Source organism: Pungitius pungitius, chromosome 11, assembly GCF_949316345.1.
Source record: "Pungitius pungitius chromosome 11, fPunPun2.1, whole genome shotgun sequence".
NCBI classification, from domain to species: Eukaryota; Metazoa; Chordata; class Actinopteri; order Perciformes; family Gasterosteidae; genus Pungitius; species Pungitius pungitius.
This window is the reverse complement of record NC_084910.1, coordinates 17,640,370-17,656,348: the sequence shown is the minus strand read 5'-3', so window position 1 is coordinate 17,656,348 and position 15,979 is coordinate 17,640,370. Positions and strand designations below refer to the sequence as shown.

The window sequence follows — 15,979 nt, the reverse complement described above, 5'->3', positions numbered from 1 at the left end:
TCGTCGTTGTTTCCCACGTCTTTGAATATTCGAAAGCGTTTTCAGACACCACACATTCAGCTTTCACCACAACAATAAGACTTTTTGTGTGACTTTAATGGTGATTTAATGTTGGGAGGGATGTTTAAAGCAATCACATTGCACTTTAAATAGAGATTAATTTCTTTGACAATTATAGTCCCAATTCTGTCAGAACATACACTGAAACAAAAATGTTGGCCTTGTAAAATGGACAAAAAGGAATAATAACAAATACAAGTAATGTAGTGCTTTTACTTAATAAAAATTCCAAAACACTACCTTTTATTTAATGTGTTACTCTGTGTTTGTATCTAATTATGTATCCTCATCTATATGATTAATTGTTATCATTCACACCAAGTAATACGTACTGAACCACAACAAAGTAAAATGCAGGCTTCTTGGGTAATATGAGTGAAACCTCGCAACTAGCGCCTGCTCAGAGGGTGACGTCAGAGAACAATTCCCGATCTTTTCTTCAACGGAACGCTAGCGGTGACCTGTCGACTTGGAACAGCATTGACTTATTGGCTCATTTCGTAACGTTGACAGAAAAAAAAGGTTCTTAAATGGTTCTCTAGAAGGCAGTGTAGAACTAGAACGGGTTTCTGTGTATGGAATTGCACTGACCTCTAGCTGTCAACTATCATTTTTACAAAGGGTCCCACAGTGATCGATCGCACACCTGTGAACATCTGAAAATCTGATAATATTAAGCTTCTTATCCACAGACATGCTGCATTTGGGCTGGTTTGTGCTTTCCTGGGTTGCCAAAGCATTGGCTGGTTTTGTTGAGTCTGGTCTGGGATATGATGAAACCCAGCTTACAAAACCAAGAAGCACACCATGAAGCATGTGGACCTCCCCCCTCATAGACCTCATAACCACACACTGCAGAATGCTGCCTCAGGAGGCCAGCGGGCCTTTTCTGGCCCCGGAGCCGTCTGCAAGAAGTACTTGCAATGAATTTATTTATTCTGACATTTTTAATATGTAGGTAATTGGTTCAGGTTTTATGGAGCTGTACTAGGCCTAAATCATCTGTATAGCAATCTGCATTTCAACAATTCAACACCCTATACAATAGGGGTTGTTTTTTTTGCCCTTGACATGAAATAAAGGCTCACTCCTGATGTAAAGGAACTACATCAATTGGTTTCATCTCTGCAGGCAGAACCAAGGTCAACCCACAAACAGTTTCCCAATAAATCCATTTGTGCAGTAAGAAATTACAAAAGACGGCAGATTCAAACATACTGTAAATATCATCGTAATCTAGTGCACAGAAAACATTTGCTTCCTCAACTTAATATGTGGTGGATCTGGAAAGCAGTTCAACCTCACCCCTTAATTATCATTAACCCAATGTCGTAAACTAAATATGTTGTTTGGGACTTGAATCCCGGATCAATGGCAAACTGTTTGTTTTTTGTCTTCCAAACAGTTGAATGACGAACCAACCGCTGATTCGACCTCGTTAATTATAACATACATTTATAAAGAGCACTCAGCGAATTTACACTTGATTTCTGCAGGATTTCTACAGTGTCGGCTGCATTCACTGGTTCATTCGTTCTTCATTCTGTTGCCAGCGATGCTGCTAAAAAGGACTACAAAACATGGAAAGACTACACAACCCAGCGCGCAGTGTCATCGTTTCCGGTTATTGCGTACGGTCCCAGGCGCCGAACTGACTACTTCCAAGGTGAGTAGTTTGCAAAAATCACTCCACACGTTTGCATTCACGAAGTTCAAGTGCATTTATAAAAACAGAGTGAGTCTAGACCTGTTACAGTTTACACCAAAGTCAAACTCTACGTGCGAATTGGGTGTTTATTGTGCTAAGCAGCTAACAGCTAACGGCTAATGCTAGTAAACATTCGCTTGAACGTCTGGTTAGCCACCAGCAATCACATTGCCGGTATACAAAGTCGTTTAGAAGCCACTATTGCATTTGCATGTGCACGTTGGATGGATGTATTTGTTCCTTCACTCGAGTAACGTTAGATAAGAAAAGCTAAGATAACGTCAGCTAGTGACGTCGGTCGGTTTTGCGTGACTTTAGTTTGTTGTGATGCGTTCGTGTAATGTCAGACGCTTTATAGGGACATCGATTTTAATCTATTATATTACAAGACTGCATTGTTTTTTTTACGTTGTCTCACTTGTCTATGTAGTTGAGGTCTTAGTTAATAAATGGGGGTGATGTCCGGGTCCATTTAGTCGTTTTGCAAGAAATGCCAATAAACAACGAACAGAGAGGTGAGTTTTACCACCGAGCCGCAGGCCGTAAAGGCGCCGTCTTCTCTAGAGTGACATGCAGTCTGCTGATCCCAGTGCAGTATAATTATACCCACCTCAACATGAATGTCTTTCCAGTCAATGAATAGCATGACGCCTGTTGTCATACCCATCTGGCTCTCGTAGGTGGTCTCCTGCCACGGCGACTGATGCTTCCTGCTGTCCTCCGCTGCGCTCGGCCCGTCTCTTCCAGCCTCACGTCAAGCCGGCCTCTGGCCCACTTCCCCCCGCCCATGGATCCAGACCAGAGTCGGCCCGTCCAGAGGACTATAACCGCCAAACTGACTGAACAACTCAAGCCGGACCACCTGGAGGTCCACAACGAGAGCCACATGCACTCCGTGCCCGCCGGCTCTGAATCGCACTTCTGTGTACTGGTTGTCAGCTCTCGGTTTCAGGGTCTGCCTTTGATACAGCGCCACCGGTTGGTCAATGAGGCCTTGAAAGAGGAGCTGAGTAGCTGCGTTCATGCCCTGGCTATCCAGGCAAAGACTCCCGAGCAGTGGGGGAGTAACCCCTCGGTGGCACAGAGTCAGCCCTGCATGGGAGGCTCGAAGGGGGATCACACGGTGGAGGAGAAACTGAAGGCCGGGAGGGAGTGAAGGGAAGTGAAGACTTTTTGGACTGGACGGTGAAGAAGGCGGACGCTCCAGGAGAGGTGTAACGATCAATGTAATAGCGGGAAGGATTCTGTTGCAGATTCAAACGCATCGTTGTTCTGTCAAAATAAAACAGGAATTGTGAACACTGAACATGTGTTTTCGAGGTACATTTTATGCAGTTAATTATGTGTTTCAATGTCCATTTTTACGTCAGGTGTTGGCAGGTTTTTCCACTTCAGCACATGCCCAAATAATCACTTAAACCCATAGAGATATATCATATTTTATACAAACCAAAACTGAGCTCAAAGCTCAAATAGCATTTTAATGAAATAAATGCAATTCTAAATTAAACATTTTAATGAAATAAATGCAATTCTAAATTTAAGGATGTGATCTTATCTAGTGAGATATTTTTTATTTTAACAAGTTGTTCCCAAACCTATTCTTATGAAGTTGCACAGGGACCATCACTTTAAGTAATTGCCATATATTGCCATAAGTTTGGAGAATGTCAGTACCTCCGGCTCAACACACGGTGGCAGTATGTGCACAAAGGCCACAGACTAAGTTAACCACATTGGGTGAGTTGGCTGATGAATTCAAGATGTCTTCACTATTGAACGTCCAAATCACATTTTTCACAAATGCACTTTTTTTTCTTATATTTTTAGACAAACACAGTCCACAGATAAAGTAATGCCAGTGATTCCAGGACTAATATGTTTGATAAACATGGATGTGTGGGTGGTCGTTTATTTTTGTCTTCGGGGTTCTTCGTGTCACTGTGAAGGTCTCCTCGTCCTCTCCTCAAACCCCGGTGAGACGCCAAAAACACGCCCAAAAATGTTGTTGGGAATCTTAACAAGCGACGATCCTTTACCCCAATTATCATTCATCTCCAAGATCGATCTGTCCCGATTGGGCATTTCTTTTTTTTTTTGAGAAACATGTCCAGATTTGAAACAGACTGCACCAGACACACACACACACACACACACACACAGACACACACAACGGGGGCAAAAGCTGACTTTGAACGCTTTGCTGCAAAAAGCCATTCAAACTTATTACGGGCTGATAAAGACAGGCCCTCAGTGGACGGAATGCGGAGTGACCTCAAGGTAACGCGCGCCGTGCCTCCGCCCGGGACCCACAGCCTGTCAGGCCTCACAAAAGGGCCTCGGCGAGGAGGCCGAACAACTGGTGTCGCTGCTTTCTGGAAAGAGTGAAACAGAAACACAACCACTTTATGACCTCCTGCTCGCCCATTAGAGCCCGGCCTGAGGGGGGCCGGGTGGGGGGACGGGGGGCTGCTCTGCCCCGGGACCTGCAGACTGTCTCTGCCGCCCGAGATTTTACGCGTCACCGTTCCAGGTGCGGTTATGATGGAGCGGGGGAGAGACGTCGAGTCGTCAAGGGGTGAAGAGGTGGAGTGCAGAGACTTGTCTCGCACTCTAAAGGTTGGACCGCTTTACGCTGCGTGAGGACTGCGGCACATTCTTCGTCCGTGGCATGTTATAATAACAGGGTCGCACAGGTCGGCGTGTTTGAGCCAGAGGTGGAATTGCAAGTGCTCTAATTAACTTTCTTCGCGTGCACTTTTTCTAGCATATTTATGGCATTCCAAAAAAAGATTAAGGACTGCATTTTTAACGTCGTGCAGCAGAAATGTGAGAAGACGTTTTCGGAAGGGCTGACCAGTGGGACTTGAATCAAACGTCCTTTCACGCTGTCCGTAGTCTTTCTTCCAAAAGGCTGCTTCTGTACTAACGTAACAGTACGTCTATATGATGATACAGTATTCCCTCCACCTCAAAGTGTAACACAAAGGGGTCTTTTTTAATATCAGGATCTAATTAAAAAGCTCAATTGAATTGTTTCAACATGAGATGAGTTATTTCCCATAATACAATCACATGTTTATGAATGAGTATTTCTACATTTGTGTAGAAATACTACATTACAAGCAAAAGGTCTGCAGTCCAAATGTATGTAAAATGACAATCAAATAAAACGTAAGACAACTGTCTCCTGTGAATTGATATTTTAATATTATACATTATTATTGTTATTATAATGTGTGTAATCAGCGTCTCACTGATGCCAGTTTGTTAGTTTAGGTCAGTGGTTCCCAATCCAGGGATTAGCGCCATGAGAGAGGATAAATAGATGAGAAAGTAATAAAGTTCTTTTGCATACATTTATAACGGTCTTTTGGACTTTTGTCATGAAACTTCCTGATAATCACTCTTCTTCTTGAAAACAGGAGGTCACAAACCCAAAACCACTGTATTTTATTTAATAATATCTTTATTTCGCATCTCCGTCTGAAAATAACTACATAATGGTAACTATATAGTAACTACATAAAGTAACTACAAACAGAGTAATATTTCCTTTAATAAATGTATTTAGAATGAAATGGAAATGCACAAATTGCACAAAAAAATAAACTTTTTAATTTGTGCCCTGCGTCTTTCACAGTAGATCAGTGCACCGAGCCTTTTCTCCACCGGGTCCACTCTGCAGAGTGATGGATCTGCCCGCGGGACCCCCCCCCACCTCCCGGGTCCGGCCAATGCGGCCCGGAGGGTGCAGCGGGTCAGTGGGAACCCGCCTCGGCCGCGCTGCCTCTGCGTCAGAGCCCCAGGACAGATGGTGCCAGGCTGGGCTGAGACCTCGGGCAGGGCAGGGTTCCCGCGATGAGCGGCCTCTGATTTACGCTGCGGCTCCGGACCCCGGGCAAGGGTGCAGGGGGGGGGGGATTGGGGGGATTGGGGGGGCTCCTTCTGCGCAGCTGACCTCTGCTGGTTGCAGGGTCATCCATCGGGAGGGAGCAGGGAGGAGGTGGGTTGCGTTTCTACGACAAATGGGTGTCTGAGGAAGGCTGGTTGGGTCCTCCCAGGGGACCGGCTTTATCCTCTGGCCGCCTGGTCAGATCTGTGCAGCATGTGTGTAGGAAAAGCCGCCTGTTAAACACATCAAAATGTTTAATTTAACCCCCGCTTTGAACAACCATCACTGCTTTGGGTGTCTTCAATGCAAAACCTTTAAAGAGAGTGTCAAAACACACCAATTTGTCCCTGAGATGTTGATACAGCAAAACATTTTTGAAGCAAGCTTTTATAAACGGCTTTTCAAAACCATCATACCTAATTATTGTTAATCAATCAGAGAATGAGTGTTAGAAGCTCCCACGCTGGTCAGGTGATTAATCTTTAGCTGGTTATGTGTGTAAAAAAACAATAGTTGAATTTAAGGGGATGCTAATAGACTATTAAGGCCTTTTAATTGGGGAACTCCCCCCCCACCTAAGCCTCCTCTCCCTCACACCGCACCGGCAACTAATGAAATCAGTGAATAGCCGGCTTTAAAGGGAAGGACAAAGGCAAAGATAGGGAGAAGACAATATCCTTGTGTGGGAGAATTAGTTACACTCAGTAGTCTAAGTATTCAAAGCGCACAGCGAAAAAAAAGGAAAAAGAGAGGGGGGGGGGGTGAAGGGATTAAGAGAAAAGTCCACACAGGTGGGTTTCTAGGAGGGAGGAGGGGGGTCACATGACAGGACGTTACCTCGTTTGATAAACAACAGCCGGGGCCCCCAGGAAGGAGGAAGGGAGTTATTTTATAGGCGGAATTAAGTGCTTCACCACATCAGGTATTCATTACGGTAAATCTCCCAGGTGTGCCGTACATGCAAGTGAAGTGAACATCTTAGGAGGTTGGATTTGATGCAAAACATGTCGGACTGATGAATATACGCTGTGGACAGTGAGGGTGGGAACGGGCAAGGACCTCACCAACTCACTCCAGAGGAGTGATTTCCACCTTAGTTAAATCCAAACTTATTTTTTATTTTAACTTAATTTATTTTCACGTTTTTTGTCAGCGTGACTTGCATAACATGGAAATGATAGACGCCTCCTGAAATAGGTGATCCGAAAAATGACTTTCAGGATGTTCAAAGTGTAAAAAACGTATCCCCAACAACACAGCTGTTTGTAATTCCTCACTTAACCTTGGAGGCATCTAATGAAGTAAAACGAGTGGTCAGGTCAGGGAGGAAAACAGGAACGCCACCTTCTCCCCGCTCACTCCTCCCACTGGACATTTCAAACTTCTCCATGTCTGTGATTAACTGTGTCTGTTTTAAGATCAATAACAACAGGACTGACTTGATGGAGCCGTGGTCGTCGGGCAGCCCGCTCGCACATCTGTGGATCCCAGTGGTGTTTTTTTTTTTCTTCGACAAATGTCAAATAAAAAAATGAAAAAAAGGTTCATGAGCTTGACAGCAAAGATAAGAAATGATTTGTCCAAGAAAGTAACATCTGTGTCTCCACTGATGTGTGACAGCCTTTTTTTTTTTTTTTTTGTTAATGCGTCTTGCTCTTTTTTTTTGGTTCCTCCTGCGTGGCTGAGTCGATCACATGATCGCAGCAGTAAGTCATGAGAGTTTTTCCCGGGGGCGTCAAGGCGCAGGGCTGGTTAGGCTGGTTTTCGGGCCAGAGTGCACACAGGCCAAGGCCTTAGCCCTGAGCCCTGCACACTCAGTTACTGACACGCACGCGCCCCCCCCCCCCCCCCCCCCCCCTCCAAAACCCCCCTCAGGGCACTAACCAGAGGAGTGTGCAAGTCAAGACAGATGGGTCACAGATAAGGCTCTTTCAAGACCTTCTCTCCGGCTTCCCGCTGTACCCTGTCTCAACCTTTTTTCGTTCAACCTCTGTGATCTTCCCCCCCGTCCCCCCCGCCCCCCACGCGCTGTCAATCACGCCGTTCCCTGTGCAAGCTGCGACCCCAGCCCGCGCACTTTGGCCAGTTCCCGGTTTGCCTTCGGGCGTCTCTTCGCCTCATAAACTGCTTTTGACCTGCTATCGTCTTGCATTCGACATTTTTGAACAGCGCTCTCTTGGTGTAATGATCCGAACTCGGGCAGTTGGCCGAACCCTGACACGTGACTTTTTCTGCCCCTTCTTCCTTCCTCATGAGGATTTCATTCACTTAAACCCCCCCCCCCCCCCCCCCCGAGCACTCAGCAGCCTATGTGATCATGTTTATATCTAGTTGCACAGCCTGAAGCTATTATCGCATCACCTTATTGTGCTGTCGCTTCGCCCCTCGGGCATTGCTCGGTGCTGATGTTTTTAGTCGAAAAAAGGTTGTAAGTTATTCAAACGAACATTTCTTTTTTTTGCGGTATTTGAATGACAGCCGGCACACAGGAACACGCAGCATGACCCGTGAAGCACGTGACGCTCGCATCGCCGGCTTTTATAGTTGCCGCAGAAAGACCCGGGCCGCACTCGTAAACCTCCCCACCGCCATGTTTGTCATCATAAAGCAGAGGGGAGAGTTAACAGAGATTGAGCACATTTATGGCTGGGCTTCAAATGTCATAAAAAAATTTTTGATTTGATTTGCACCAGGTTTTCTCACGCGGGCCGTGGTGTCACTTTGCACCTGCTGATCCCGGGTTTTCGTTATTATTTCTCAATTTTTACAGCTGATAGATGAAACTATTGTGCAATTTTCATTTTCAAATCCTTTTGGTGAAGCCATGGCTCTTCTCCCAGCTCCGCCATGAGGCTGCCGTTTGTAGTTTTAAGGTGAATTGTAACTGTTGATTTGAGAGAAACATTAACGTTTCTCTCAGGATGAATTGTAATATCTACCAATACACCAAATATCTGCAAAAACAATAACATTCCCACCAGCAACACCATGTGCTCAGTGGCAATTGAGCGAATGTTAGCATGCTAACACGTTCAAATCAGACGTCGTCCTCTACTGAAAAGGGAAGCAAATGAAAAACGTAAACTAAACTTAAAATGTTACTGAAAGAATGGGGCTAATTGTATATAGTGCACAAGAAAAGTATATATATATAAGGTCAACATTAGACCCGCTCGAATGTTTGTATTCATTTTGAGCACGCTAACACGCTAAAGTAGCGTCTCAGAGAGCTGCCTGTTGTGTCTCGTTGTGACCCTCTTATTGGTGGATCCCACAGGAGGAGGATTGCCTGAATCCACGTCCACGGGGGGCGTCTTTGAGTCTTAACACGAACTCACAAGCGATGTTGTTGAGGCCGAAGTTTTGGGTCAAAAAGGGTTTAATCCTGCCTCCTCCAGATGTGCCAGCCGGGCTCAAAAGGAGCTGCGTAGGCTCCACGCGGACTTCCACAAAACGTGATCTATTGTTCGTCTGTCAGCGGCGGCGTGATATATTCTATCCGACCGCCGTGGACAAAACATACCCCGGCGATTATACAAGCGGGGGCCATTTGCCCTGCGACAACGCCACGCCGGTGACTGCGGACACCAGGCAGCTTGACCCCGGGGTCTCGCACTCCTTTGTCTCCACTGACCTCTGTTTCTTTTACCCCCCCCCTGAACCTGAAACCTCTATCCTCCCCCCCCCACACACACACACACACACCTCCTCTCCCCGCCTCCTTCTCCCACACGTACAAATAAAGAAATGGGCCCCCCTTCAGTTTAGTTTATTAGCACTTTGAAACCAGGGCCTTTTACAGGGGAGCAGAGAGAAAAATAATAGGAAGCGGCTTTAATTAGGAGAGTTATTATGGCTCAAATGAAACAACGGGGTCAGGGGGGAGCACTGGGTCAATTGGGAGTGTGTGGGCTTTGATACGAAGACTTTGTCGTCTTTGGGTTTGACCCTGAAGTCCTCGGGGTGGGTGGGTGGGGGGGGTTCGGGGGAACGCCAACGAGCGGACAGAGTGTGTTTGAGCGGCGATGTCTTAATGAGCGAATGTCGGTCGGTTTTACACCTGATGAGCGGGAGGATGGACGCCGCGTACGGCTCCAGCTGTGTGTGTGTGTGTGTACACACACGCGTGTTTGCTCAGCGCCAGGTGCGCCGTCCCCCCCCCATCCTTTTGTGATACGCTCCACCGCGGCTTGTGACACGGAAGCCCCCCTGCAAATTCCTTCCGTCGGCTCGTTACCGGCTTCCGACTCGGCCGCTGCCCGGGGTGTAGGATTCCCCCCGCCTCCACCCCCACTTTCTTCCTCTCTCCCTCCCGTGTGGCCGCTCCGTTCGGCTTTCCCCCTGTTTACCAAACACTCCGATGGCCTCCTCCCTCGCCTCCCTCGCCTCCCGCACATGCATGTCTTTGTTTGCGCTCATCTGAGTAGAAAATGGCCTCCCAACTACCGGCGGGGCTGCAGTGTGAGACAGGAGGCCTTAAGTGGTGCTCGCCGGGGGTAGAAAGAAGGGGCTCTGAGATGCCGCTGAGTGCCGCGGACCCTCCATCCTCCCCCTTCTGGGGGTGTAGAGGGTGAGGATTCCCAGAGCTTGGCACAAAGCTGTTTCAGCACATCTGCACTTTTTGGATTTACTGCGCATTTTGAACAAATCACCAGTTGATCAGTTGATCGGATCAATTGTTCGATATGATGTTCACCTCTGGATGCATAAAGGGCACCTCAAATAAGTCACGAATGTTGTAGATGTGAAAAACACACGAGAGAACCCCGAAAAGATCTGGATTTCCAAACCAAACCCAAGGAGTTGCAGAGCGTGGGAAGTGCCTTTCCCAGAAATTAGATTAAAACATTTTACCTTCAAACTTCTGCATCAGTCCCAGATTAGAGGGAGAAACCAGCAGCCAGATGTGCGAGACAGATGTGTGTGTATGACAGGAGATGAGAGGGAGGGAGAGGCCGTGCTGCTGGGTAAGATGTAGGTATTATAAGTGGCTTGCTCCTGGATGACCAAGTAGGTCAAGAGAATCAAGGCGCTAGTGAAGGGGCTCACAGAGCTGTGAGGGGAAGGTCAAGCGTGAAATCCCTCCCCCCTCGCCACTGTGACCCCCCAGGGAGAAGCTGTGTACAAGCGGTGAGGCGTGTTTGCTGCAGCAGAGTGGAGTAAAGACGGGGGGGGGGTATGTGGCATGTAGTATCTAAACGGCCTACTTGTTGGTAAAAAATAATACCTGATCCAGGTCCGGCACACACCTGGTGTTCTCAACCTCTCGTCACCTGGAGGTGAGTTTCTAATGTCCAAGGTGCTCGCATTTCTTTCTGTGGAGAAAACCGTCAAACTCGACACATGTGGAGGCAGAAATACATTTCTATATGCCGCGGGTACATTTTACGGCGCACCAGATGCTCCAGGTAGGCGGGGCTGCTGAGTGCCCTCAGGATAAAGGTAGAAAATCCAGCGCTTAAACAGGTGTGTGTTTGGCCGCTCAGGCCCTGGGCGTTTGAGCACACGTGTCGTGTTCAGGTATTCACCGAGTGTGGGATGTTCAGAGCCCACAACCGCTGCAGAGGTGTGTGCACGGGCGGACGTGTGCACGTGGGGTGTGCGGCCACCGCCGACGTCCGTCTCCGATCGTCGGAGCGTCCGTGTGTTGTTGTCTTTGTGTGAGGACGTGAAAAGGTTCCTTCTGGTGCGCCCTGCAGGCCCCCCCCCGCAAAGGCTCACCCTGTCACGCCCTGTCGCCTTCGCGTCACTGCTGCTCTTCTTCTCGCCCGAGGGCACGGCGTCCGGCTGCGGCGCCCGCCCGCCGCCGCTCACCCTGCGCTTCGGCTGAGCGGTGGCGACCGCGTCTCTTTCTCCAAACCAGTGTTCGGGTTCATTCGACCTTCGGTGGAAGCGTTGATGAATCTAAATTCTCTTTTGTTTCTACATTCTATCGAGCGCCTGCAGCCTTCCTTCTGTCAGAGGTGTACACGACTCCTCAAGAGAGGCCTGTTCCACTCAGCCAATGAATACAACCCTGTCTCCTCTTTGATCTGAAAATGATGCACAACCATAACGTCAAGGCAGTAAATTAAAATAGAGAGAGATACTTGGGGGGGGGGGGACATTGTGACTGACGTACGTCCCAGCTGGATAGCTTGTTAGCAGTTAGCCCTGCAGCTACATGTGTAGTCCGGCATTAACAGTCGTATATCCACAGTTCGGTCGTCAACGCTAAAAGAACCCGGCTCCACGACTAATCCTTCTGCAGTAGGGCAAAAAACCTTGTAGTTTGCTTGTGATGGGCTGAAGGGAACACAACAGTTTTCTGTGGCGATAAGCCCAGGATGCGTGTGTATTAGCATCTGACAGCTCCCGCCATTAAATGAAAATTGGATCATTGGGATTAGAAAGTGTGCATCGGGAAAAGGAAAAGAAAGAAAGCCTCCCTCTCTTCTCTCAAAACACCCAAAACACAACGAATGGAAAAGACTTTAATTGATGATTGTCACTAACTAACTGCAGAAAATGGAACTCCTCGCGCTCAAGGTACGAGAGCCTCCTCGCGCTTAATTGCCAAAACCACAGCCAGCGATGCGTTGGTCCCTCTCTTCTTTTTTTGTTTTCTTTTTTTGACGGCGATACATCTTCATCACAAAGACGGACGTCTGCGGGATTGATTCCCCCTTTGAGGCGAGGCGGTTGCAACGCTTCAGGCTCGCATAATGAACCGACAGTAAACAGCTTTGGGCCCCGTGAGTGACATCTCGAGCGACGACCCGGAGGTTTCCTTTAACGCGGCGTCCAAGAGAAAAATGCAGCTTGCAGGAGAGGGGGGGGGGGGGGGGGAGGAAGAATGTCAGACGCAATTTTTTTTTGGAGTTCGACCCGAATTGAAAGTTTTGCGAGGCCGCCGATGTGTTGAGTGCGCTCCGTGACCCTGCGACTGCTCCGAGGGCGTTGAATCATTTAAGAAAAAGAAGAAAAAAAAAACTGGGAGAGGGAGGCGCTGGTTTTTTTTCATCTGTCAGCAGCCGTGAGTGGCAGCGCGGGGGGTCAAATAAGGCGAAAGGGCGGCCGGGGTGACTATTCAGCAGGATCGGTGAGGTGTCTCGTGGCTGTTTCCAACGTGAGGACAAATGGACATTTCTTCTGCTTTTGTCACGTGGATCCTGCCAGCAAAGTATTCGGTGCAGTTTGTCAAGTGATGAAATCATCTTCTTTGTGCATGTGCAATGTGGGAGGAGGGTCACATGTAACCAGAGTCCACAGACAGTCTTGACTGGGGACATATTTGTTCTGTCATGAAGACAGTTCGTTTTTGAAAAAAATTGGATTCGATCACGCCTTTAAGCTGCAGCTGAATTCAGCTCAAAATTGATAAAACGGCGCAAAACATGAGCGGTCAAACTTGTTAACAAATCCAAAAGTTGCTTGTTAAAAAAGAAAAGTCAACATAATACATCGTTTAAATCTAATTTCCCTGTTTTAAAACAGACGGATGTGTGGTGAACACGTTATAAATCATCTGGTTGTCTGACTGCTTGTGCTCTGTAGGACCTCTTGTTTTATTGATTTAAAATGGATTCCCACTGCGACCTGTCGCTCAGTGTTATTCGCACCGCGGAAAATGTACTCAGGTGCTTTAATGAAGTTTAAGTAGCAAAATAAAAATGTAAAAATCCTCCTTTGCAAGCTAAAAAGTAGTTTTATGCCATCGCTGATACTGATGCAACAATGCATGATGCATGCTGCGTTTCGCTACTGTACACAGGCTGGTTATAGGAGTTACCAAGGAGTCGGACCCCTTAAACAAATCACTAAATCTGAGGGGATTTTGTTATTGAGAGAGGAGCTTAGGATCATTTCAATGCATTTTCTATTTTGACTTGTTAAATTCTGGATTTATTTTATTGAAAGTGCTTAAATGGATTTTACTCATATTCCCGTCGACATTATTTGTGTCCTGAACAACACAAGAAATGAAAACTGAAAAAACTGTAAAATAGTAACACAAAACTAAGTAAATGTGCATGTAAACCCCCCCCCCCCCCCCCCCCCAGGCGGCCTTACATGCAAACCGGCCGTGTGGAGGGGGAAAGTGTGTATGTGTGTATTAGTGAGCGGGAGGCGGGCCTGTTGGCAGAGCGGGTCAGCGGGCAGAAAGGCGGTGGGCCGAGCCGGGAGCCGCAGCCCCTCCCGGGGGTCAGGGCAGAGAGGATGAAACCTGTCATTAGGGAGGTGAGGGGAAGAAAGCTCCCAGCGGGGGGGGGCGGAGGGGGGGGGGGGGCATTGTCCTGGGGGCGGACGGTTAGGGATGGCTCTTTAGTGCCTCAAATAACACGGCCCCCGGCAGCCATTGTCAACGGAGTGAAAGGGCCCAATGGGGAGGGGGTCACAGGGGTGAGGGGGCAACTCTGAACAGTGGTCAGTGGGAGAAAGGAGTCCGAGGGGGCGAGGGGTGGTGAATATGTGAAGGAGGAGGAGTGGGGGGGGGGGGGGGGGGGTGAGCTTTTATACAGTTGTTTCCCTCTTCTTTGTTGACAGCTCATCCAGAACAAGGCTCCTGTGGCCTCGTGAAACCTGAGCGGATTCAACACCACTCAAGTGCTCCGGGACGTTTGTGGCCTGCAGAATCAAAACCATTTCATTTCATTTGAAATCCTTTTTGCATCCAGGTACAGTTGCAAGCTCCTGTGTTCGTGGGGGGGGGGGGGGGGGTTGGGGGTTGTGGCGTGAAAGCGTGCAGGGTGAATAGCAAAGGTTGACATCTATGCCAGAGCTCAGGACCTTTCACTCGTTCCAAAGTGTTTTAAGGGGATGGGTCACGCTGATAAAGGGGATACCCGAGAAAGAAAAAAAAAAGGACCAAAGAGCAGCGCCGTGCTCTGCACTGGAGGTCGCGGCCCGGAGCCTTTGACGTCCTGTCACTCCTCTGAGCAGCAGACGACAAATAGGACACAATATATCTAGATGACAGCTTAAGTTCGGGATTCTGTTCGGCAAACTGCTTCTCGTCCGGGTCGAGGAGGAGTGAGAAAGTTTGCGCGCATGCGTTTCGTGCGACAATTAATTGATTAAAAGATCAAGAGAATAAATAGGTTGAGAGAAAGGAGCTTAGTTTTAAGATCGACGGCTATTGGTGGTCCCTGAATTGTTCCAAACTTAATTAAATTGAGATGCAATTTCATGAGATTTGCGGAAATGATTCTTTTACATTACATACATAGAAGAAATCACTCTTCCGTTGAATAAACCCGAATAATTTTCCTCCTATACACTTTTCACCACTAATGATGTATACTTTACTTTTATACGGCAAAGCTGCTCTCACAGCCAGAGCACCTAGTAAACGGATAAACTGTACCAATTACTGACTCCATTAGAGGCCTTTCATCCGAACCCAATGCGCTGATGACTTTAGAGGGCCAATAAAACTGCTAGGTTGTGACCTTAACGTGAAGGGACCTTAGCAGAGCGACAGGGGACAGACAGGGGTCAACAACGTCTCACACTTGTCACGCCCCAGCGTGAAAGGTGTTCACATCTCATTTCTGTATCAATACTGACGGAGATTAGGCAAATTGATTTGTAACTGTTACCTCTAGTGTGAAACAGAAATGCTGTGTTCTTACCTTGTTATTAACATTGTGGAAACGGTATTTTTGATTCTGTGGATGTATTGTTTGATTTGGCTGATTAACGGAAAAGTTCAGTGGTTCAAATGATGTTGTTGTGAATTAATTCTTAATGAAGCGGCCACCGATTAGATACCTGGTTGTTTAATTAATCGGAGGTGCACATGTTTGTTTAGTCTGCATCAGTGGGACAACAGGCAATACATTAGCAGCAGGCCTCGTGAGAGGCCTTACATCTCTTGCAACCTGTATTGCAGTGAAGAAAATGGAGGGAAGGAGGAGGAGGAGGAGGAGGAGGAGGAGGAGGAGGAGAGGGGCAGGCCTGATCACTTTCCCTGCTGACTTCACGGGAGGGAGGGAGCTAAAGATCACAGCTCCAGCAGCACATTGCAGCCATCCTCCTCCCCTCCCGGGCCTATTGAAGAAGGGCCCGGAGGGGGGCCCGCTAGGGGCTATTGAGGGAGTGATGGATGGCTTCATAAGGAGTCAAGATCTGTCTCTTATTCACAAAATATCTCCCCCCCCCCCTCTTTGAAGGACTCTTTCATTTACAGCCCGTTTCTCACTGGTGTCAGAGATAACAACGACTCTTTTCCTAATTCCATATTCCCCTTCTGCTTGCCTCGGTCCCCCCCCCCCCCCCACCTCTTCCTTCTCCTTCTTTCTAGTGGATGAAGGAATGTTTCCCTCTCTGCCTCG

General features: G+C 47.7%; 1 protein-coding gene across 3 annotated transcripts; it reads left to right on the top strand.

The window, feature by feature from the left end:
* Positions 1–1,589: 1,589 nt before the first annotated feature.
* Positions 1,590–3,074, top strand: bola1 (bolA family member 1). 3 transcript variants are annotated; one of them, XM_037455151.2, is made up of 2 exons: positions 1,590–1,726; positions 2,449–3,074. In XM_037455151.2, the coding sequence occupies exon 2, from the start codon at positions 2,472–2,474 to the stop codon at positions 2,922–2,924; it is 453 nt and encodes a 150-aa protein (XP_037311048.2). In that variant the 5' UTR covers positions 1,590–1,726; positions 2,449–2,471; the 3' UTR covers positions 2,925–3,074. The 3 variants fall into 3 exon arrangements, with proteins under 3 accessions (XP_037311048.2, XP_037311049.2, XP_037311047.2); XM_037455152.2 differs by lacking the exon at positions 1,590–1,726 and adding an exon at positions 1,728–1,795; XM_037455150.2 differs by lacking the exon at positions 1,590–1,726 and adding an exon at positions 1,830–2,283.
* The last annotated feature ends 12,905 nt before the right edge of the window (positions 3,075–15,979 follow it).

What these genes read in the sequence shown, in the direction of transcription:
- bola1 (XM_037455150.2), top strand. Translation starts at nt 2,259, where the DNA reads ATGCCAATAAACAACGAACAGAGAG. An exon ending in AATAAACAACGAACAGAGAG is followed by an intron (nt 2,284 to 2,448) that starts GTGAGTTTTACC and finishes TGGCTCTCGTAG; the next exon opens with GTGGTCTCCTGCCACGGCGA.